Genomic DNA, 26,273 nt, shown 5'->3' on the forward strand with positions numbered 1-26,273 from the left:
ATTTAAGTTTTTTTGAGGGTTTGTGCCTAGAAGACGTTAGGCTCATGTAGATAGAATTCATCTATTTAATTATCTATTAGATACGCTGCGTTAATAAGCACCTAACCAAGCTGGGTAGTATTGTAAAAATGGTTGCGCTGTCACACGTCTTCTTACGTCCTTCCTCTCTATAGTCACAATCTTACGAGCTTCCTTCCACCTTAAACGCATGACGTAATTCATGGACGACCTCCTTTGAATTAACATTTTACATTTAAAATTCGGGCTGACCCCGGTATAACAACCAGCGTAAAATAAATATAGCAGTCATTGTCATCACTAGAAGCAATACCAACGGGTGGATTTTTTTAATCTCTCATTGACAAGGGTAGACTACATCATAAGCCATTTTAAAGTCAAGGCAAAGAGCTTATTTAATAAATGATAGTAGATCTGATGAAGAACTTTATACGTAACAGTTTCCTTCCTTTTCTATTCCGCGATTGTGAATTGCGTTTGAAGTGATTCTACCCTTCGAACATTACGTCCAGTTAAAAATACCTAACCCTGAGGTTTTTCAGCAGTTTACCTTGGTGGGGCAAGTGCATCGAAAGGCAATAGTCGACGCCCCGGGTTGACTCCACCAACGGAAAACAAAACTCCGACAGGTAAAAGAGAAAGTTCTTAGGTAAGTCGGGAGGGTCACGCTTGAGACGCTGCGGGAGCAGGGATGGTGAAAGGGAGAGTGTCCTTCTCTTGGAAATCATTGTTCTCTGTCACACTGACCTCCGGCCTTGGCATCCAGTCTTCGGGCTCCATTCCATTCCTTCAGTAAAGTCCGAAATGGCGGGAATAGCCGTCCTCCTCGTGTGTCTCGTGTTCTGCGGACAGCAAGTGCATGCGCAACAGGTGGACAGGGAACCTGAGGTTACAGCGGCACAGCAAATTGACGGGGGTAAGTCGGTCGTCTTCCCCGATCCGGAAATAATTTTTTCCCCTAAGGGGGGAGGGACGATTTTTATTAAATGCACTTGATCAATTTGTCTGAATTTCTATGCAAAAAATAATTTCAATCAAATAATTAAGGTGGCTACTGTTTATTTTTATTTCTCATTATTTTAATCATAAATTTAGCTTTAAGATTTAAAAAAAATTCTGTTTAGACAAATATGGTGCATAGGAAGGTGCTTATGCCCATACTCTCACTCGCTGTGTGCATTTATCGCGACACAAGCCTTTAATGAGTAGATCAAAAATTGAGCTTTAGTGCTGCGGGAAAAATGTTTGATTTTTTTCTCTATGAAACACAAATAACCCTAGATGTATGGGGTTAATATCAGGAAAAGTGCCTATTTAAGTCCCATATAAATTTTCCAAACCCTTTCAATAAAAAACGTACAAGAAGAAATATTCATGGGGTAAACTTCGTTTCACATTCAATCCATGACAAAATTTCAGGTTTTACTTCAATCTACGACACTGGATATTTTATTGCTTTTTATTGATTCAAAACTATGTCGGCAACGTGTCGCACGTTTGAGCTGCAATCTTCAAAAAAATCCTGTGCGTTGTAAAACAACGCAGAAAAGATAGATACAAAAGGTAGTAATGAGTTTGATGTTCAGCTATGAAGATTGACTTTTTTTTTTTGTTGAAAAAAATAATTTTTATCGATTAAAAAAAAGGAACTACCGCGTGGTTTCATGTTTTGCAGCAGGTTGACCCAGGGTAATTTCTGATCATTACTTTTCTGGGATAATAATAGAACACTTAATTTTTAGTTTAAAGAATGGAATTTTAATGAAATAGAGTCTGTAATTTTAGAATGCTTTACTTCAGTATAATTACATTTCCTTAATTGCAATGTTGTATTGCTAGTTTGTAAAATTGAGGATTTTTTAAAACATTACTAAATTTTTTACTTCAAAGATGGGTTATCAAATATGCATATATATATCTATATATATATATATCTATATCTATATCTATCTATCTATCTATATATATATATATATATATATATATATATATATATATATATATATATATATATATATATATATATATATATATATATATATATATATATATATATATATAATATATATATAATATACAAATATCCTTTTCCCTGTCTTCAAATTAATTCATTAGTGTTATTTAAGTTTATCTAAAAAAAGTGTTAGTTTTTTTTTAATGTTTCCACATCAGTAAGTAAATATTAAAAATAATTACAGTGAGGTTATCAAATTTTGCCCCTTATAGATGGGGCAATTATCGACAACTGTGTTAGTTGTTAATACTGTTCCTTTCTTGTTATAAAAGGTGTTTTTTTTTAGAGGTATAGAACTTTAGGTTCAAATAAAACATCGTTAAATGATGTAAATCGCCATGAATTTGGCTTCATTCGAAAGATAATTCTTTATTTAAATGTGATTTCTGGTATATGGCCACTTCGGCTGGCTTGGAGAACGTCTAATCGGGAAGTCCAATTTTCTATCACTTTTTGCAGCAATGGGGGCCGTATGTGAGTGATATGTGGCGAATGTTCTTGTCCAAGGCGTCAGTCGTCTGTGGCTTATCGGTGTAGACATTAGACATCAGCTTATCGGTGTAGACCTGAGACATCGCACAGCCCCACAAAAAATAGTCCAGCGTAGTTAAATCGCAGGCCGGTTCACGGGTCCATTAAGCGAAATTATTCGTTCACCGAAAGTTTCTTTCAATAAATCAATTGTGACACGCGCTGTGTGGCGTGTTGCACTGTCCTGTTGTCTATTCATGATGAAATGGCAAACCAAACTAAACATAAAACAAGTGACAACTATAAAAATGACCCACAGATCAAACAGTGTTCCCGACTTAAAGTTCTATACCTCTAAAAAAAAAAAGAAAAGAAAAGAAAAAAAAACACCCTTTAAATAGAATCTGAAAAAAAAAAGATAAATACATAAGTTTAGTTCTTTTAGAGAATTGTTAATATTTATTATCAGCAAACACTATAAAAATACAAAGAATTCTAAAAATAATGGAAAAAAAGAAATGCAAGGTTAATGAACAGGATTCAAAATTAGAAGAGAACGTGTTGTTTAGATTTGAACGTGCTCGGTTTTTTTTTTCTATTAATAAAAAAAAAATCTTGTCTGTTGCCTAACTAAGACCTGTGAGGTCATTTATTTTATTTAATGTAGTATTTATAAGTTACTGCTGCATGACTATTTTAAATACATTATCTCAAAAAATGTATGTATAAATAGATGATCATTAATTACCCTAGAAGTGCTCAAAAAAAAAAAAAAAAAAACTGCGACTCATGGGTAATTCCTCATCACTGAAAGTTTGAAAGATTTAAATAAAATTTTAATTTTCAATGAATATGATGTTGTATAGGATTTGCCTCATAAGTTCACCATCATAACTCATTATTTCACCAAAAATTTAAGTTCTACACTAAATAGTCGTTTTTTTTTTTTTCTTACAAAATGGATATTTGTAATTTTAGATCAAGAGTTTCCCCGGATCATTCTTACTTATGACAACTTTAAACTAAAAAAAAAAAAGCCGCTGTAAAAATTTCAAATTATTTGAATAATGAGACACTAATGAAGCTCAATAACAGCAATATGCTTTCATGGTCGCACAATGCTCTTTGAGAACGTGAAAGAAATAAGACAATGCATTCGAACAAAACAATGACTGCTGTTCTATTGTTATCAGTCTGAAGAAACTCAACATTAGTATGGCACGTGCATCTAAACCCATTTCACCTAATTTTGCATTTACTGAGGAGCATGCGTTGGCCTTTTTGCATGCAGTTTGAAATTAAGACCTGCGTGTTTAAAGAATGTGCACTCGAAAAGAATTGTCTGCACATCAGATAGAAGAGGTGACGAATTTAAAGAAAAATTTAAGCTTCAAAATATGCTGTTTTCAGTTTTCTGAGTATTTACTGTAAACTCCTGATTCACGGCAATCGGATTATTCGAGGTGCGAATTATCTGCAGGTCTTTAAACACTTATTTTTAACGGTGATGACTTAAACCTAACCGACTTTTTTTAATAAAAATTTAAAATATGTATCTTATAATTGTGTTACTGTTCGTTTTTAGCTTTTACATATATTTTTTACATTCAATACTATCGTTTTTAGCTTAATGTTCCAAGGTAGTTAGAACGGGATTTTGCATAATAGTTTCAAACTAATTTCATGCCAAAACGCAGGCAAGCCTTCAAATAAAAATTCATTGTTAATCACGGTCATTGTTGAACAATGATTTCATTTTTAAATCTTAAATTTTTATATGTATCTAAAATTTGTAAAGTAATATAAATATGATTTTCGCACATATACATTGATGACTGGTGCGAATTAGCTGGATTAGACAATTTTCGACGGGCAATTTATCGGAGCAGTTGCACGTTTTTAGAGCTCGACTCTTACACCTTTACGGTCATTATTATTCTTGGAGTTCAAGAGATTCCCGTGTCGAATGTTGCTCGATCTCTTTAGTCATTTGTTTTCTTTCCTTTTGTGTGTGTGAGTGTGTGTGTGTGGGGGAGGAGGGGGTTATGAATATAGAAAATCTTGAATTATGTTAAAATGAATACGTTTTCGTAAAAAAAGTAAAACTAAAAAAAGAAAATATCGGTTAATAGTTTAAAAAGCTAAAAAACACGCTTTTGTAGCAATATGAACTAAGAAGTAAAAAATAATCTTTGGATGTTAAATCTGATAAAATAATTGACCAAACAATTAACTTAAATGTAAAAAAAAGCGTTGGGAGGGGGGGGGGCTTTTATACTAGCTGTCTTAAATTGCTTTCATTTGTTGTTCTAGCAAAAATATAAATAGAAAGCACCCGATGTTTTTTTTCATTAAAGTTAATTTTTTGGTCAAAAATTTTACTCAACATCCAAAGATTATTTTTTACTTGTTAGTTCATATTGCTGCCAAGTGGTGTTTTTTTAGTTTTTTAAACTATTAATTTTATTACCATTTGGGCTTGTTATAGCAAAGTTTTAATTTTACGCAGCTTTATTTCTGGGTGTATCATATGAGTTCGAATACGAAACAACTAATTTCACGATGTAGTTAGGTGGCTGAACACTATAACTAGATTTTATACGTAGATTTGTTGGTATATTAGTAATGAAATATCAGCACCAAATGTCATAAACGCGCCACACTTGCAGTCATAGTATAATGTTGAAGACCGCCAGGTTCCATGGAAAGGAAGATGAAATATTAACTTTGGTTTGCATAACTAAAAGGCTATTTTGACTGTGTGATATGAAAATGGACAATTGCATTTTTTTAAGACGATATAGGACTTTTGCTCCCATTTACATTTCTACGTTAAAGACTGGCAATGTATCGATGAACAGTCGTACCAAATATTATGTACTAATGAATTACGTGCCTATCATTTCATTTAAAAATTAATCATTTATGATTGAAATTATAAAGCAAGGTCGTGTCCAGTTCAAGAAGGAATTGGGGCAGACACGTGTTATTGTGTTATTCTGATGATCAGGGGGGTCAATTCCCCCTTCCAAATTCTGAAAGCCATGCAATTATACATTTTGTCGTTTATTCCCAGCAAAATGCATTGCATTGAGCATATATGGGAATAGCTGCCCCTTCTTGCCCCCCTCTGGATACATTCATGTTATGAAGCATATTCCGTGAAATCTTAGGTCTCAAAAAACATAAGTTAACAATTTAGAGTTTTTTATTCGAAGCAAATATGTAAAAACGTATTTTATTCTATTTGCAGAAAAAGATAGCCTTTTAACAAGATGCTACGACAGATGGGGTTGTTTTTCAATAGGAGAACCCTTTTTCTCTTCACTTCGACCCATCAGTCTTTTCCCACTCAATCCAGATACTTTGGATCCTCAGTTTTTGCTGGTGACTCGAAAAGCCCCGGATGTTTTCCAGAGGATTCGCACCAACAGCAACTCCAGTTTTTCGCAATCAGATTTCGATCCTCTTCGTCCAGTTAAGATAATTATTCATGGCTTCCGGGAAAGCGGATTTCAGGACTGGATAAAGGTAATATTTTCTCTTTCGTTTTGCTTGTCTTTTCTAAAAATTGAGAGATTCGAAAACTAAGATAAACACACCAGTAGTGGCCAGTGCTTCAGTAGTGGCCACTTTACGGTTTAAAAAGGCACTGGTAAACCATAGTGAAGTATATTCTTAAACTGTATATCTACAATATTAATTGCCCCTCTTGAAACTCAATGAGCATATTATAGCTCAACTCTTTCTAAACAGTTCCAATTTAGAAAGAGATTTAATAAGTTAAAAAAATGACAGAATTTAAATTTGTTCAATTTTTATCAATTTTTTCACAAGCCTCAAACTTAATCCAGTAGTGGCTACTACAAAATCTGAACATTTCAGTAGTGGCCACCTAAAATTCTTCCATCTGAAGAATTTACATTACTTACTTTAAATTCAAATAATTGATGAAAAAAAATTGATTGAGTATGATAGCTACATTAAATACCACCAAAAAATTACATTATTATTATTGATTTCTTTCTTCAAAGTATATAACTAAACTTAAAGTGGCCACTACTGAAGCACTGGCCACTACTGGTGTTTTCCCTTACATACTCAATGCTAAATAATACAATGTGGAATACTCATAAAGTCATTAATTGTAACTTTGAATCATATGGGCAGACTGTGTGAATCATGTAAAATGCATAAAAGACATTACCTACGTAATGCTTGCACTAACAGTATCAACTGAATGATCGCATTTTAGGAACGTTAATAGGGGCATACCTAAACTAATTTTATTTAAACGTTATTGTTTTATGATGCAAAACAGTCGCCCACAAATGTTCATACTGGTTAGAAGAAAATCTTGATAAATTATCTTTCTGTTTGATAAAGTTTTCCCTTTAACCCTTGGACTTGTAATCCTTTTTAAACTCTATTTATGAGAATCACTTCCCAAATAACCTGTCATTTCTTTCTACCAAAGATTTACAGTGTCCTTTGTAAAGCCTTTAATTATATTTTAAAGATCTAATAAACTTTCTTCACTGCAAAAATAAGATAAAAATTTAATTACATTTTAAAATCCTCTTGTTTCTTTTTTAAAATAAATTGTCGCAAAAAATGTTTTTCAAAATGCTTTTTTGATTTACATCAAAGTTGTATTATTCAATGGGGTAAATGCAATGTGACTTACCATTATGAATTCAAAAAGGTTTAGAGTCATTAAATGGAAGTGGATAAATTTAAATCCCGAATTCGTTTCAAAAAATTATGCTCCAAATATTCTACTCGCCACGAAATATGGAATCGATGGGAAAAAGTTTACATTTTTCTTTTATATTTCCTGACAGTCTTTCCTTAAAAGTTCAAACAGATACTGAAATCTTTTTAATGCAGGTTTATCATTTAGTCAAACAATAATTTAAAGTTAATCAGCTCTCTCTCTTCAGCAAAATCTAAAATAGAAGTTTTACTCAAAAGATAAGTATTAATTTTGTACCCCAATCATTGCGATTTTCTTATGATCAGAGGGGAAATTTGATTCAAAAGCTTTCTCTCTCCCTCTCTGTGTTTCTTTTTTTTTTACTTTTCACTGACATTAAACTTCCTTTATTCTTTAAAAAAATGGAAAATACACTATGCAATAATTAATATTGCATTACAAAATTTATAAAAATGCATATGCATTTCCTAGTTACTATGGAATTTTATCGTGTTACTAGATCTATTGCTGCTCGAGTAGCTGAAAACTCATTTACCCTGAAAACGATAAATTTTGTGAAAATGGAATCAACTGAAAAGAATTCCTTCTCCGTGTTCTTTCAGAAAGAAACATGTTCTTACATCTATTAAGTTCTTTTAGTCTGAGCTTTTCTCTTTACGCTTTTTAAAGAGTTGAAACGGAGCCTTGAACAATATTTGCATTTTCAAGTTTTTGGTTGTAAAACACGTTCTGGAGTCATGATGTCGAGTTAATGAGTTCTTAGTCAAGCGTCATTGTTCGCATTTGTTTTGCACGTTCTTAAATATATATATTTTCAATTCTCAAAATTGAGGTTGAATAGAATTCATCGAAAATTTTGCCACAGCCCAAAATTTAGGATGAAATTATCACGAGCACCATTTGCAGATCGGCCCCCAAATGTGGTCATTTTATCGGTACTTTTCATCTTTTCAAGTTTAAAAAATATGCATTTTTGTTATGTTTGCTGCGCATGATAACGTACAATGTTCCAACTTATATACTTTTTATAAGTGAAACGATACCTGGAATATTTATTGGATGTAGATTAAAGATTGACTTCATAAAATTTAATAAAGCTTACGGGGGGGGGGGGGGGGTTCAGCGTAAAAAATATTCACTTTTTTTACGATTTTTTTTCCCCGAAAATGATTTGATCGAATTTATTGAAACCCTTTGCGTATTATTATGTATGATTTTAAGAATATTCTCTAAAATTTTGATCAAAAAATATCCACAGACAAGCCGGTGGCAGAGCTTTTCCCAGAGCAACTTTGGAGAAAGATGATTTGCGGTGTTCACTGTATCTCAGCTGACATTTATCTGAAATCAAATTTTATTTCAATTTAGTATAATTAATCCTTCCCCTACGTTCTCTGATCGACTTTAAAACTTTTGGCGGCCATTTGAAGTTAAAAATGTTATTTTTCACGAAAAATTCCACTATTTTGTTAGTAAAAAACCCATTAAAAAATTTAAAAAACTCAAACTCAACGTAGGGGGGAGGTTTATCATATGCAGAAAGTGCGCACTAAATTTGAAATGAATCGGTCAACTGGTTTTGAAATGGGAGTGAACACAGACTTAAAAAAAATGATTTTGAGAAAAACCGCGTTTAAAGTTTTAGAAGCTAAAAAGCGTCAATTCCAACTCCATAGAAGACAGTCCCTATAGCAGCTTCGATCTTCTGAGTCTCTCCTTTTTTTCATTGTTTATTTATAGTATATTTACCTAACCCCAAGCAAGCAAAACTGACATTCTGAGCGTCTGCAACTGTCAGAATTGATGCATTCTTCGGCAGCTGTCGGAGCTATAGTTTGGAGGAGCGGAGACTGAATACTTGATAACTTTGAGAATTTTGCTCGAAACGACTTGAAGTTTTGGGAAAATATTTTTGAAATGTTTAAGACGAAACATAAAAGAAAAAAAATCACTTTTTTGAAACTGCAAAACCCTACTCCCCCCTCCCTTAAGTGACCCTATTTACTCATACTCTCTCGAACTGGTCTCTAGTTATGGGGATCACATTCTACACTTATGCATAGAGTATTATAAAATCATGCACCATGCATTCATATGAATTAATTAGTATATTAAGTGATTTTTCTTCTTTATCTGATCTTCAACTAGTACCGAAACCTAATTGCGCATTCAAAACCAGTTTTTACTTCTTCAGGAAAAATGCTTACTAAATTGAAGTTGCTGCAAAAGTATTTTGAAAAATTTAATTATTTGCAAGTAACAGAGATACGTTATTTCAATTTAATTTCCGCTACCGATCAATCAACTCGGGTAGATACAGAACTTGTGACCTAGTTCTAGCTTATTTGAATTGCTTGATAATACTCATCTCAAGGTTCACAGATACCTAATATTTTTTTTTTTCATAAAGTCGTTCAGAATCATCACCTTCGATTCTCAAAACTAAAATTACGTTAGTCTTTTCGTTCTTGATCGATTGTTCTTTTCTTCCCGATTTCCCTTTTTAATCGTTTCCAGGAGCCTTGAAACAAACATTTAATCCCTTCTAATCTTTGAATATATTGTTGTTAGAGAAACTGTCTGTAACATAACATAGGCTTCCTCATAAAATGTTTATCCTATTAAATTTGAGTGGAAACAATTAATATTCCAAATATTTTTTGCGCATTGAACTCTATGACCGTGATTGATGGTGGATTTTCTATGCGGGAGAAGTATTTTCGATCTATTGGAATTGAATTTCTTTGCTCCAACATCAATAAAATATTCTTTCAAGGATAACTAACTTATCTCTTTCCTGAAACAACGTTTCGTTAAAGAAATTATTTAATTAGCTACAACTTTAATGGCATAGTTTTTTTGTTTTTGTTTTCATTTAAAGTTATGTTTCTTAGTACTCTCATAGAGTTTCTTTTTTGTCATTTTGTCAAACCATTGAGTTGCAGAAAAGCATCCAAACTCATTATTTGTCTTTATATTATGTTCATGTACCCAAGACAGTTTTATTTCATTATCACACGCACTATAAAATCAGTATTTTACTTAAACTTTGTTAAGAAAATGTCCAGTAAAAACATAATATGTTTTTTGCTATCAAGAATTTTATCTACCCTTGTGAGCTAAAATAGTGAAAACAAAATTGAAAAAAGATATTCATGCGTTTCTAACAGTGGGTGTGTGCTTGAGAAATTCTTTCTATTATTTTAGCTGATCTTAAAGAACAAACTTCTACGGACATGAAATGATTCATGGTCATTTCATCTGCTTAGAGTAGTTTCGTCTGATAAAAGTAGAAGCGAGAAGCGTTGAACGTGAAAAGTTTCAATTTTAATTATCGGGGGGGGGGGGGGGGGGGTAAGGGGCCTAGTGAAAACAGTTTTTAGTAAGTTTAGCAAAAAAGATGTTCTAATATTCGAATTTTCATTTTTGACGCATCAAGTATTTTTTGACTGATTGATGTGTTAAATTACTTGCCAATGCAGTTATTTAATGTGTTTGTTCAGAAATGTTTTTTTTTCTATTTTTATTCGAAACAGCGCCACACAACGAGACAAAAAAGCGCAAACTAAACTATTAATTTTGAAAATGTAACTCAAAAATGACTTTTTAAAGTATGGAAAACCGAAGTAAAATAAATTTGAACGAAACAGCATATTCTTCAACTGTAAATATTAATGTTAATACAGTAGACTCCCGCTACAACGCGATCCGACTTACGCGAAATGGTTATAACGCGAATTTTTCACGAGTAAGGAATTTTAGAGCTAACGCGAATTTTTTGCCCACAACATGAATTATATTAGAAGGAAGTATCAGCTTCGTTATTAGCTACTAAATATTGATTTCGTGAATGTTATGACGTCCCTTTGAGCATCACTGACAGTCAAAGTTCCCACGCCAAACTAGTCTAGTGCATCAAATAGCCATAATGGCACCTTAGTATCACCTTCATCTAAAGTTTGAAAATGTAAAGAAAAAGAAAGTTTCTGATAAAAGAAATTTAAAAAAGCTAAGATTCTCGATATGCTTGAACAATTACAAAACTCGAAGGTAGCGCGACAATAAGTATGAGTGAATCTTCCATATGTACAGTTAAAAGTCAAAACAAAAAGATGTCCGTAAAAGGTTAGAACTTAGTTTCAATATGGAAGCTTGCAGAGCAGTCTAGCCAAGTAAAAATTATGAAAATGGAAGCTACGCGCTCTTGCATTGTGGATTAATATAAAGATCAGGTCGAGGAGATGTAGCCACAAATTGAAACGTTTTAAATAAAAGGTGAAGCGTATTTCAAGATGTATTAGATAAGAATAACGATCTGATCTTGGAGCAAAATCATCACTAGTGTCCTCATTTTTTTTCTCAAAAATATTGCTACTGTATCTACTGTACAATACTATTTTGTGCTTCATTTTAATTTTACTGCATGCAGTGCGTACCGTGTTGTTTTATTTTATATCTTTTATTCTCATTGGTCATTCATTTTGTGCATCTTAAGTATTTCATGTTGAATAACAGTTTTTTATTTCTTAAATACAGTAAAAGTTCATTTCTTGATGGAAGAAACTGTAATGGTTAAGGAATGCTTTAGAGCAGTTTGAGGGGTGTTAATAAGTGCCTAAAAGTATTTGGTTAAAAAATTTGTATGCATATATTTTTCCACAACGCGAAATTTCAACTTACGCGAGGAGTCTTGGAACGCATCCCTCGCGTAAGTCGGGACTCGACTGTAAGTGCAAAAATGAAAATGCTCGGATTTATTTATGAATCTTAGAATCTTAAACGTGATTGTAAGAATAAATTTTGTCAAAACAAGTGGAACAGTTTAATATTTCTTACTCAGCGTGGAAACTGAATAATAAGGATTACGTCTTCTTTAATAATGTTTGATAATCTAAAGGCTGATATGGGAAAGATTATTTCGAAATGTACTAAAGTTTTTATTTCAAGTCTATGCTATTAAAGCCCCTTCCAGCCAAAAGCCTTCGCAGTAACTGATATTTATAACATGTGCTGCGGCTCATCTTCTTACACACAAAAAACATTGGACCAGTACAAAATCTCCTGCGTTTGTGGGTTTTCTTAGTCATTACTACTTCTTACATTTCTAATTCATCTATATCCAGGACACAAAGGTTGTCTATAAAGCTTGTCTGTCTTCCCATATGATCGCATCATTTTGAAATAAATGTTCCTAACTCTAAAAGTTGAATGAGTTTTGTGTGGACAAGTTCTGTTTACCCACCATTCGTGTCTTGGAGTCATTTGTATCTTGACTTAATGCTGGTAATTTAAACCATTCAAAACCGAAATGGCAACCTTTAGAACCATTTATTTTATTGCGCTTCATGCCAGTAACTTCAGCCGTTCAGAATATTAAAACGTATATTTCTTTTATAGTACTCTACCCCATTCCGTTGAATTCAAAGAATCTAACTTAGCATTAAAAAAATCATGAACTTACTTTTCTTATTAAAAAAAAATAATAATAAAAATAAATAAATAAATGAACTCCTTGTTTTATAAATTGCTAACGAAGTATGAAATATATTTTCATATAACTCTATACAAGTGTTGCGAATCTGAAAAAAAAGACCATTTTTGAACAAAATAATTAATTTTTTAAGTCATTAACAATAGTCCCCTTTCCCACTGCTTTTGATGAAAATAAATTACCAAAACATTGCGAAAGAGAATAAATAGTAGATATAGAAGTGCATTATCAGAGATTCTTGTTCTCTCACGAAGAAGAATGAAAGTGCATGTCTTTTTGGAAAGCAGAATTCAGCAACAATGAATAAAAATATTAATGAATGAATAATGTGACAACGACTGCTGAAAAAAAGCCTTCCACATTCACTATTTAGTTCTTTTACCTTCTTTTAATACCAAAGCAAACAAAACGCAACTAACTGCTTTTTGAAGTGCAATTTCTTTTCAATATTTCGTTTTCTTCTTGCAAGAATTTTTTTATCAGACTACTTTCTCGAAAGCAGAGACAGTTCTTGGACACTGCGCTCTTTTCACTTCTCTTCAGCCATTTAAATTAACCACTTCCGAAAACAATACATCACACTAACCGCATATATAGTTCTGTCGCAACAGGTATGTGTCGCATTGTCTCGGGATCCTGTGCACACCCACTCATTGCTTCAAAGAGTACGCGGGGGTTTCTTCATTCGCAGCTCGTAGCGAAGGATTCTTTTAATAATGAATGAATCGAGTTACGCTTTCAAGTTAACATTCTACATTTCAAAGAATGAAGGAAATTATTCTTCGTAATTGGTAGTAGTAGTGAGTCACTGAGTGTGGAGAGGGAATTGCGTAACGTTTTTCCCCGCACTATGCATCCGAAGAATGGAGGAAATGTTGTTCTAGAAAAGAGGTTTCGAACCTTGAAAATCTGATTTTCCTTTTCAGATCGCTGTTTCAAGGTTGACCGGATATTTAATGTCTGTATCTTTTCCTGTCCGTTTTGTAAACAGTTCAATAAGGAACTTTCTTCTGTTTTTAATTGGCATTCGCTCATGACATAATTCAAATCTGCGTGTGGTAATTTTAGTTTCGTTAACCTTTGTCCTCCGCTTTCCTTTCTGGTAAAAAGTTCAGACTCATTCATTTTCAAGTAAGAACTTTGAGGAATACAATGTAACCTTTTTTTTTTCAAACATAAAATCAAGGTTTGGAATAAAATTGCTTCTGTATTTTTGATGAAATAGTAAAGTAAAACCAAGGCTTGATTATCCAGCAAGCACAAAAAGCAAATGAGTTCCCTCCCATAATATTGAGGCCTCCAATTAAACTTATTTATTTCGTTTTGTGTAAAAATAAACTTATTATTATCTTTTTTTTTTTTGAATCAGCGATGAGAAAAGCTGATAGAATTCTGCAATGTCATCATTTGTACAGGGTGGTGGGAAAATGTGTGGCCAAACTTTGAGAGAGATAAGAGAGAACGATCCTGGGCGCCGCGAATAAAAATTTTTGGCACGTCGAATGAAATTCCAATTTTACTGAATGATACAATACGAACATGCACAGTCGTACATATCATACATGCAAAATATCTGATCAGAAGAAACATTAGGCATCATTAAAATACGATTTTTAAAAAAATAATAAATATCGAATTTGCAATATCGTCTCCAAATTTTCCGAATCGTCAGCAAAATTTGCCGAATAAGGAGATTTTTGGGAGGTACAATGCTGACGCGCTACATGCACACAAAGTCAGAAACTGACAGATGCGAAACAGATCGAAACACCGTTTTACACAATATTTTAATTTAAGAGAAAAAAAAGGGAGTTATGGGACTGCCGACAGAAGTGAAAACTTAAAAATACAATAGAAATTTCGTATGCTTGTGCGCTCGCGCGCGTGTGTGGTGTGTGTTTAATTTTCATTTAATATTAATTGTAGTATCAAAAATTAAAGTTTTATGATTTGTAGATTCAAAATATCAGCTACAGTCTAGTTTTTACGTTTATCAGCAATGCGAGCATCGATTACATGCATTTTAGTTGGTCTATTTCAGTTCGTTTATAAAGTAAATATTGATGCAAATATAGGAAATATTAGAAAATAAATTCTTAGTTTGCATTATTCAATTTTGCATGCATAAAAATAATAAACAATACACATACTGAACTTTCCACGCAATCAATTCACTGCATTAACCATCTTTAGTTGACTTGCCGAAAAGAGCCGATATGCCTAGAGTTTGACTAGCATACCGGGAAATTCGAATCTTGACGCATGACAGATAATTCGCGGTTCATTTCGAAAAAAAAAAAAATCAGATTTAAATGTATAAATATGTGTTTTAAATTTAAAAAAATCTATTTTTTTTTTCAAATCCCATTTATATATCATTCATATTCAATATCATGATTTTTTTACGCCATGATCATCATCATTATTATCATTATATTTCAAAACTGACACTATAGGTTTATGGTAACCTAAATAGGAAATAAAAAACTTTGATTCGAATCTGCTTAAATATCGTTTAAAGACTGCATCAACTGCTGTTTATACCTCGTTGTGCTAATATTGCAATCATTAGACATCGTTAAATTACACTCTCCATTTAGAAATTCAATTAACCGTAGATTTTTGTCATCTGCAAAGTTGATGTTGAAATTCCCACTCAAAATCATTGGCAAATTATCAAAGCTCTTCCCGATTCTATCTTAAAGTAATGCAAAAGCGTCTAGAATAAATAAGTTTTCATACAGAAATTTACGATTGCGCTTGAAGACTTATCCGGTGAAATATAAATCACAACCATAACAATTAGCTGTCCATTTTCAGAGTGGCAACGGCAAATACAATGTATCACCGATATCAGAAAAATTGTTTTTTCTCATCCCAAAAAATACCCAGCGCCTGAAGAAGTTTCACTTCAGAAGTATTATGTGAAGGCAGTTTGTTCGATTCTTGAGGCTGTGCGCTGCCGATCGTACTACTACACTTCGTTAAATTTGAACGAAAAATTCTCACGTAAATGATCAGAGAGAAGCTGCGCATGCGCTGTAGGTGCACGCCAGGTGTTGGTAAGGTGATGGTGTTTCGGTGTCGTGAAATGGATGTTTTTTTCCCACCTCAAAAGTGCTCAACGCGTCTAAAGAAGTTTTCACTTCAAAAAGTTTGAAGCAGTTGTTGAAACTTGAGGTTCGCAGCTGTAATACGCGGGTCAAAAGTCACAAAGCAAATATCGATGAAAGTTTGTCAGAATGATTCGTCATCAAAACTTGGGGACACGTGTGATACAGCTGCGGGTTGCAACTTTGAACAACAGTTTTAAACCTTTATTAAAAGCTAAAATGTTGAGTATTAGTGGGGTTTTTTTTCCGGTAATAAATTTGTGACCCGTTTCGAACCCGTCAGTTTCGAGCAACGTGTGCAGTGCCCAGTTATTCCCTTTTCCAGGCTGTTGAGTCCAAAGAAGGACAGAACTGCAGGTTCTGGATGGGATAACCGGGCTGTATTGGTATATTGTGCATGTAATTCTGCTTTAACTCTTTCTTAGGGGCTGGTAACTTACTTCTTAATACTCAATATTGTTTATTTCAACTTTATTTTGCTTCTGAACTTAATTGTTTCGATGTTCATTTATAGGACCTCATCCGTGAGCTTTTGACGTCGGAAGATTCAAATGTGATCTCTGTTGATTGGCGAATAGGTGCATCTCAGTCGTATCCACAAGCAGCTGCCAATACCCGATCTCTTGGTCTTGTGGTAGCTGATTTCATAGATTATCTTCAGGTAAAAAACTACCTTTCACTTCATATTTTATTCATACATAAATGCTACATATCAGTGGGGGAGGGGTGAAATAACCCCGCAGAGCTATTGGTTTTAACATAAATGCAAATTCTAATACAATAGTTTATGCACATAAAAGGGCTGTTTTGATCACAAAAAAAAAAAAAAAAAAAGAAAGAAAGAATCCAGAAGGTATTAGTCACCAAATAAAAAAAAAACCCTCCAGAGGGTATTTTTGATCAAAAAACCCCCTCCAGAAGATGTTTCTGGCGGCGCCAGTGCTACATATAATATATTTTCTGATAGGCGGAAGTTTTTAAAATTGATTTTGAAGTCTAGTTCTTGTTTAGTTACAGCTCTTTTAACATTTATGCCTTTCGATAGCCAAAGATTTTTAAATAACATTTCACATGTTGCTAATATAGTCTATCATTGGTTAATGAATTTTCCCAATTCATTGGTTAATTTCATGAATAGCATGTGAAATAAAGATCATTTGCCTTTAATTTTGCAAATTATATTAAAAAGATTGGTTACAGAATGCTTTTATCCGCTGTTCAAAGTAACATAATAAGAAATAAAACTTTTAGAGTTAGAAAAGTAAATACTGGATGATTTATGTGTTTTTGAAACATTTCCGAATTTTTTAAAGGCAAAATAAGGTCATGTACACCAATGAGGCCAAACCCCTAATTTTCGCAAAAAATTCGCTAGCTCGTGATTTTATCGTCATCATAGAGCATAATGATAAAGCGTTATCAACAACCAGTTAGTTATCAACATGCAAAAGTGTAATTGTTGTAATTGAGTTGTGTCACAATTTCTCTAATCTAATTTTACAGTAAAAATTGTTGCTTCTTGGTTCACTGTAGATTACTAGTATAAAAAAATGTAAATTGTTCTAGAATGGCTAATTTATGAGATCGACGAACTTAAAAAGAAATACACTGCTTGACAATTGCTCAGGAACAAGTGATTTATGCAAATTTGTACCTCAACCACCTTGGCCAATGGAAATAAATTCAAGTTCAGATGGCGTGGTAGATCAAGACTCCTTATCTGTGTAAAAGACAGTGCATACACGCTCAAAATTCGTATGTAAATTCACGCTGTTTGGTTTTTAACAAAAATAGTGCTAAATGTTAAAAAAGGTTTTTCTCTGAAATTCTGTTTGGTTTTTGAAATACTTAAGAGTAAAATGTCAGCAAGACATCATTTGAGTATCTACGATCGTGGACGAGCGGTTAGACGTCAAAGTGTCACCACTGTGGCTGCTGCAATGGGTGTATCAAAAAGTGCCATCTCCCGATTAAAGACGGCCGCTGAAGGTGGAAATGTTTTGCAAAAGCATGCCGGGGATCGTGGTAGGAGCACAACACCTTCAGAGGATCGCTATGTAGTCCTCGTGGCAAAAAGGGACAGAAATTTCACTCTTGGACAGATAGCTGCAAATCTAACAACCGCTACTGGTACGCATGTTTCTGCAAGAACCATCTCACGACGAGCAAATAATGTCGGTTTGTATGCACGGAAGCCCGTACGTTGCATCCAAGTTCAACCACGCCATCGTCGAGAGAGATTACGCTGGTCTAAAGAACATGTTGGTGGGATCATCAAAATTGGTCTAGAGTGATGTTCTCTGACAAATCTCGTTTCAGTGTGACAAGCAATTCTGGTCACCAACTACTGTGGAGAGAGCGTGGAACACGTTATGCACAAAAATTTGTTTGCGAACGTGATCGGCACGGTCCAGGCGTTATGGTATGAGCAGGCATCATGCACAATGGCAGAACACAGTTTCACATTTTTGAATAAGAAAGCAATACGTCGCGAATGTATTGCAGAGATGTTATGTTGGACCATGTTCGTCTTTTTAGGGGGGCTTTCGGTCCAGATTTTCTCTTTACGGACAGCGATACACGGCCACGCTGGAGCATTGAAGTGTCAGACACACTGCTAAGTTAAAACATTCTCTATATGCAGTGGTCTGCTTACTTTCCCGACTTAAATCCCATTGAACTTGCCTGTGAGGTTCTTGGCAGACGTGTTGCGCGAAGAACCGTCCCTCCCAGAACAGTACAAGAACTCAAATCCACATTGAGAGAGGTGTGGAGAAAACATCCCCCAAGCACTCCTCAATGATTAGTGGGGAGTATGGAAAACAGATGTAAATTGTGCATCAGTGTCCCTGGTAATCATACATCATATTAAGGCACTCATGTCTCCATCATTCTGACCTAGATCATTTTTTTGGTGTTGTATGAAAATCATCTAAGTAGGATTATTTTTTATTTTTAAGTTTTTCTTCATTAATGCAGTAATATCTGTATTATTTTGTACTTATAATAAAGGCACATCCTCCTTACTAACTATATATTTCGTTCTGTTTCTTTAATCATTATCTATTCTCAACTATTCCAAAAAATGTAATTGTTCCTTAGCAATTGTCAAGCAGTGTATGTTGCTGTGTACAGTCATTTTTACTTCCTTTTACAAGCTAGTATGTTGTGGCCATCACGAAACTTTCTTCTATATTTTTCCTTTTTCTGATCCCTCCCCATGCTTGACGAGGAAGCAATATTCCTAACAAAAACAAAATTACACATGCAAAAACTTGACGACCATCCCAATGTCTGAATTATTGTAAAAACAAAACAAAGAGCGAAAATTGAAAGTTACTTTAAAAACCTTACTTGAATTAATTACAAATATTTTATTTATTAACAAACATAAGATGGCAACAGTTAAAAATTTTAAATCATTGAGACAATATTTCCGATCATTTCCATACAATTAAAATCACGAGAAATACGCATACGACAATCTATTACGATTTATCTTTCTTATTGTTGCATTAATAAAACTATTTTTATTCGCAAAAAAAAAAAAAATCAACACCTCTTGGAGCGATCGGAGTCAAAATTGAACCAAAGCCTATTTAGGTATGGATTCACATATATTCCAAATTTCAACCAGAACGTAGCATTACTTCTTGAGATAGGGCACTCAAAATGGAAAAAAAGAACGGGCGATTGCGCCACCCCCCTTTTTAGCTGTTGACACCAAAATAAAATCAGCTTTTATACCCACTAAGGGCTACTTGTCAAAAAATTTTTGCTTGATTCCGTTCGTTATTTCTTGAGATACAGCAGTCACAATTGACGACAAAAAACGTTCTATAGCTCAACCCCCGTTTGAGCTATTGACACCAAAATTGAATCAGCACCTGCTCCTGTTAGGGGCAACATATGGACCAAATTTTGTTTGATTCCGCCAGTTACTTCCTGAGGAATAGCAAGCACGCGTAACTGAAAAAACGTCCCATTGCTCCACCCCCCTTGGAGGAATTCGCGCCAAAAACCAATGGGCACAAGTTCACATAGGGGCACATATGTGTACCAAATTTCGTTCAATTTCATGCGGTAGTTTTTGCTGTAAAGCGGCCACAAAAAACTGGTCACACACAGACGTGACACACATACACACACACATACACACACACACACAGACAGACAGACATTTTCCAAAAATAGTCGAAATGGACTCAGCACACCTCAAAACGTTCGAATCCGTCAAAATTCGAAAATTTGCACGAATCCAATACTTTCTTCTATATATTAGATATAGAAGAAAGTAAAAAGGAAGTATTGTATTCGCAAAAAAAATTTCACTCAAAAATCGGCCTTAATTTCCATTTTGCTCACCCCCAAATAAATCTTGAGGGTTTTTTTTTTCTGACCCGACCACACGTACATATGTACCTAAGAACGTACATGCGCGCGAAATATCCATTTTGATGTTTCCCGAGTTAATTACAACGAGTTTTCTTGTGATGTCTGTATATACATACGTATGTACGTGCGTATGCGTGTATGTATGTCCCATAGCTCAAGAACGGTATGTTCTAGAAAGTTGAAATTTGGTACGTAGACTCCTAGTGGGGTCTAGTTGTGCACCTCCCCCTTTTGGTTGCATTCGGGTGTTTCTAAAGGGGTCTTCTGCGCCTTTTTGGGGGGAAATCATTGTTAATTTCGATGCAAACTCAAATGGTGTTGTAATTTAGCGGACACTTGGCGATAGATCGCCAGTCTTTTGGTCGCCAAGTTTTGTCGTCAACTTAGCGAAAATTTGGTGGATTTTTTTTTTTTAAATCTGATTTCAATTTGGCCACTTTTGGTGATATTTAAAGAGTTTTCTATTGAATAACATTAAAATTGCTAGTAATAAAGAAATGACATTAAATTGGAGTAAAAGGAAGTCATGTGATGCACACATCAGCTAGTTTCTTTAAATTTAAGCAAATACGGAATTTTCGATTATACATGTTTTTTGTATCAGAAATATAAACTTTCCATTTTTTTTTTCAGTTTGATAATTTTTTTGGCGTTTTTTTCTGAGTTGGCCTTATTGAGAATCCGAGTTCTAATTAAGGCCATTTCATCACTTTTGTTAAACTTCTTACAAGCATAATTTAAATTTACACTTTCACAAAAAACTGTTTTATTATTTATTTTTAATGGCATAATAATACTTTAACTATGCGTGAAAGTGAGGTATCTTGTATTAATAAAAATAAACAAATAACATTCATCAATAACATGATTAGCTCATTAAAGGAAATCTGAAGTAGCAACTATAGACAATGGGATGTTAATACCAAAATTAAGAGCTTGGAGGTAACTGATATTAATAGTAGGACATATGTTTTGGCACTAGAGATGGTAATAAAAGCCCTAGCCCTTACAGCAAGACTTAGAAAACATTTTCAATGAAAGAGTACCACTAAGTCTTTGAACATAGCTAACATTTTTCTCAAAGCTAAAAAAATCGTTATCTTACGTCCCTTTTCTTCTCACTGCCTAATTTCCAGGCTAAACATTAATTTATTGTCACAGGCTCTTTGACAATAATGTTGCTCTTTGTTCAAAACTATAACACAGATTCTCCAACTATAAATCATTCTCCAACTTTGCGTCTAAAAGATAACGCAGTTGTTGATAATATTATACAAAATTAGAGAAAGCAACAACCTTCTAATATTTTAGAACTACTTTTTTTCTTTTTTTTTTAATCTGTGGAAGTTTTTTATTTTTTAATTTAGTTTCATTTACTTATTCAAATGTATTTATTTATTTATTCATTATTTTATTTTATTTATTTATGTATTTATTTATTTATTTTGACCTTAAAATATTTATGCATATTTTATTTTTTTTTTTGAAAACAAGTATGAGTATCATATATGTAATCTAAAAAATCAAAGATGAGAATATTGGTTTGGTTATCTAACTCTAAATATTTTAAATCGCGAAACCTTCAACTGTCCTTAAGTTACGCAAGTCTACAAGGAGATTTCTATACGTTTTGAGGCGCAATTTCCGGTATGAAATTAAAAGGATAAGATCGAAGTTTTGTTGCTTCTGTGACGAGCAACATGTGAGTCTGTCCTTCAAGGGTCAGGGTCAATTTTCTTTAGGAAGTTTATTTCTTTATTAACATCTATATTTATTAATTATCTCTCTTCTTACGAGGGCTGTTTTTTTATCAACTTCCGATGTGGTATAAAAATAAAACTAGTGAGAATAATCAAATAAATTTATTATCAAAAGTTTGGTACATTATTAGTTACTTTTCACCATAATCGCCATTTAAATTGAGGCATTTTTCAGACCTGGGTACAAGCTTTTTAATACCTTTTTCATAGAAGTTTGCCGCCAGTGATTTGAGATGGGTTTTCTCGGCGTTTTTTGTAGCTAACTTGTCAGTTACGATAGTGTATAGGGCTGACCTTGAAATCTCAGGAAACTGATCGGATAGATCCGTAATCGTAAACCTCCGATTGCTTCTTACAGTTTGGTCAACTCGATCAACGAGGTCTTCGTTTGCGACCGACTTTCGTCCTTGGCCCCCTTCATCATGAATGTCACCTCGCTCATCTTTAAATTTCCTACACCAATCACGCACTGCACTGTCACTCACAAAGCTTTCACCGTATACTCGTTTCATTTTCATTCTACGGTGAATCTCACACTTGGCGGGAGATTCCATCATGGTAGCCATGTTTATGTGTCACTAGATAAACTGGTAATGGCGTAGGACGTCCGAAAACGAATGAGGTTGTAGTATAGTGCCTAGAAAGAGGCACTATAGTTGTAGTGGGAGAGGTGCGCAGTCGACTGCCGCGCATTACTGGCCGATGCCGCTCGCCCTGCCGTCTAACGGCACGATCTGAAGTTGAAAAAAAAAACATTAAAAAACTCGTATTTTCAAGTTTCTTTGAAATCTGTACAATAATGTATTGCAACCGATTTCTTTATTCTGAATTTACGAGTTTTTTCTTTTTTTCTTTGATGAATTAAGAAGGTTAATTATATTTCCTAAAGTTCCGAGAGAAATTCTAAATCTATCCAATTACGATTCATCCTGTCTTAAAATATCTGTGCTTATCGTTTAGCTCTGGTGTAAAACAGGGATGTTCAGCCTTTTTCAACCCAAGGGCCGCACCATTAACAAAAATGCTATTTGTGAATCAGAATCCACGTAACATTTCGAAATATTTTAATGTTTTCTGATAAAATAACATGGGAAAATATTGAAAAGAAAAGAAAATTTCGAACCAAAAATTGTTGTTATCATTACTTGATGCTTATTTTATTTAATGCATCCATTTTAAGAAACTAACTTCTAAATATCTTCGAATTTGTGACATTGTCACTAATCCTGCTTTCAGATTTATAATATAGAACAAAACAACGGGCTACATAGAACGAACAGCTTCCTCGGGCCGGATGTGGCCCGCGGGACGTAAGTTGGCCAACACTGGTGTAAAACATAAAGTGCAATATTCAAGTTTTTTTTCTATTTGTAGTTTTTGTAATTAATTAAAATTCAATGCACTTTTATTCCATACACAGCGCAAGTACAGGATCTCCCCAGCAGACATCCATGTAATAGGTTATAATCTAGGAGCGCACGCTGCAGGATATGTTGGTGATCAAATTCCGAGATTGGGTAGAATAACAGGTAAGATTTAAGATTCAAAATCTAATTCTTATTTTTAAAAAAATAGTTTTCGATTCTGACGTTATGTTACAATTTCTATTTCTTTCTGATTGAGATAACTGAGGAATGTTTTAAGAGGTTTGTAAAAAATCATTGATTGGTTTAAAAATTACCATTTTATAAAATTTACATTTTTGAGACGCTCAATCATTGTTGTCGTTTCTCTATATGGTAAGTGTTTCAGGCAGGAGAAAGCTGAGCATACTAGTATGTTGTCTGAACAATTAAATCTATACATATAATAAAATAAGATGTTTGTGTGTGTGTGTGTGTGTGTGTGTGGCGTGCTTCCCGGGAAAACAGTAAGGCCTAGAAAGATGAAATTTGGTATACAGGTGCTGTTTTTGCCGAAGATGTGCACCTCGGGCTTCGATTTTTGATATTTTAAATAGAAAAAAAGCTATTTAATGTTTTATGTGTTTTTTTGCACTTTTTACCTCACAGACCCCGAACCAATCGCACCACACAAATATTTTTTGTACTGTAGGGTAGGAAATTTAATTTTAAATATGATGAGTGAAAAAAATTTGAAGACAGAGCAATTTTTGTATTTTTTACGAATTTTTGAAAAAACCTTTAATTTGCAGTTTTTCCTGGGTTTTATTTTTTTCTAATATCATCCTGCGAGAAGTATCAAAGCCTCATTTATAAAATTTAAGTTGGTAATAGTAAAAACATTTCGCCCTCTTCAAAAGAAAAAAGTTTTTAAAAATAAGCAATAGTTTTTTTTTTTTTTGACAATTTTTTTAATGCTGAACACATCATGTCTTTCCACGCATCGGTCGAAAAAAGGTTCTTCATTCCTTTATGCCTCTGACGTCACTACTTGAATTTCGATTCGATATTTACGACGGAATCTTAATCGCGAACAAGGTTAATCTTTTTTTTTTTTACTATATAGCATTTTCTACATTTTATGACGTGATGACCACGTGTTTTTCCGGCAGTGCTTGCTTTTTTTCTTTCCTTTTTTTTGTTTTATTTAGGGTTTGCATTTATTTCTTTTTCCATTCCCCCCCGCACCCCCAAGCTGGACGTTTTGCCTTACCTATATTACGTTACATTTCATAGTTGTGCGCATTTAATTCAATAAAAACAGCGAAGTTTTCTTTTCTTTGTCAAACGCTACTTTTTGCACACTACGGAGAATTTTGGAGATAACTTTCTTTTTGCTCAACTTAAATAAAAAAAGCGGTTTTTTGAGTGATCTTTATTTTTATTATGAAATGGGCGGGGAGGTTAAAATAAATAGAGGTGGATCGTAAAGGTAGATAGCCGCCGAAGGCGGCAATCTTGGCATAAAAATGTGAATGGCACAAAAAAAGATAGAGATGGATTGATTAATACTGCTGCCAAATTTATTTAAACAGCTGCCGAAGGCGGAAAACGCTAAGTACAAAGGTAAAGTTAGCCAAACAGCCGCCGTAGGTGGCTGCTTGCATAAAAGGCGAATGGCGTAAAAAGGCGAACCAGCTGGTCGCCGCAGGTGGCTAGTATTAAATATATAAATACGGATCTCGTAAACAATTAAAAAAGGAGAGATTAATCTGATAATTAACTTAGAAATTGAAATTGACATTCATGTACGATTTTCGTTTAGTTGAAAATCGAGATGACTTCAGATCGGAATTTAGATTTGTGAAAGCATTAATCAACTTTTCAGAGAAATATCTAAATATATTTTTATGAGACATTGAGCAATTATTTAAATTTTAAAACTGCAATAAATAGCCCAACTGTAAGAGAATGTTTCGGGTTGAAAATGAAGTATGTGGTATAGAGGTGGAGAAAGTATTTGGTGGAGAAAGTAAATTTAGTTAGTAAGAGAAAGAGGTAACAAAATTCTGAATTGACACAGCATATTTGTTCGGAGATACTTTCTTCATTGACATTAGCTGTGAAAACCATATTAATGTTATTCTTTAACAGTTGAGCCGGCTTATCAGGATATCGGCTATCCCCGCGTAATGTAACACGTTTTCAATGTACCAAACCGTTGTAATTTGTCATTTTGATTCCGGATAGTGGAATATCCCGCTTAATAGTATAATTTTTGGTGGCACATTGGCTATTTCATTAAGTGGACTGGACTGTACTAGTTTTTTATCGTATTAGGTCTTGATCCAGCAGGACCCTATTTCGAAGACACCGACCCAAGAGTTCGATTGGATGCAACCGATGCCCTTTTCGTTGATGTCATTCACACAGATAGTCCACCCTCATCTCAAGGTAAGTTACAACCTTTGTTCAAAAATTCAAGATTTTTTACACATTAGTATCGATTGTTATAGTTTTACCTAATCAATTCTCCTCGTTTTAGGACTACTCACAACAATATAAGTATGAAATCCTACCGTGTGGTTATATAAACTATACAGGGTGTTTCGTTTTAACCTGCAAGACCTTGATTTTCGCAACCGTTAGTCCTAGATGTATACTTCTAATTGCAAAAATGTTCAAAATCAGATGCAGAGTTGAGATATTAAAAGTTTAAAGCAAAAATAAAAATGAGTCAAAAAATACAAAATTTAACTTTTTATACGGGCTCTGGGTCGCCCAACTTATATTTAGAGAAATAATCTCCATTGAAAACTATTACTGACACAAAAAACTTGATATTTGTGTGACCAAAACTCAAAGAGATTTTCTAGCTTAAAGTTTTAAGGAACCATACAGAAGATGAGATTGGAACTTATTGCCCTTTCAAAAGAATGACAGGTCGTCAA

General features: G+C 33.7%; 1 protein-coding gene across 1 annotated transcript in view; it reads left to right on the forward strand.

Annotated features, from left to right (window-relative positions):
* Positions 1–623: 623 nt before the first annotated feature.
* LOC129221449 (inactive pancreatic lipase-related protein 1-like) overlaps positions 624–26,273 on the forward strand; it is a 45,239-nt gene continuing 19,589 nt past the window's right edge. Inside the window, exons 1-5 of the mRNA XM_054855933.1 lie at positions 624–934; positions 5,757–6,034; positions 16,339–16,485; positions 23,400–23,508; positions 25,663–25,776. Of these exons, the coding sequence (XP_054711908.1) occupies positions 823–934; positions 5,757–6,034; positions 16,339–16,485; positions 23,400–23,508; positions 25,663–25,776 (760 nt within the window). The 5' untranslated portion in view covers positions 624–822. The remainder of the gene's footprint in view (positions 935–5,756; positions 6,035–16,338; positions 16,486–23,399; positions 23,509–25,662; positions 25,777–26,273) is intronic.

Source organism: Uloborus diversus, chromosome 1, assembly GCF_026930045.1.
Source record: "Uloborus diversus isolate 005 chromosome 1, Udiv.v.3.1, whole genome shotgun sequence".
NCBI lineage: Eukaryota > Metazoa > Arthropoda > Arachnida > Araneae > Uloboridae > Uloborus > Uloborus diversus.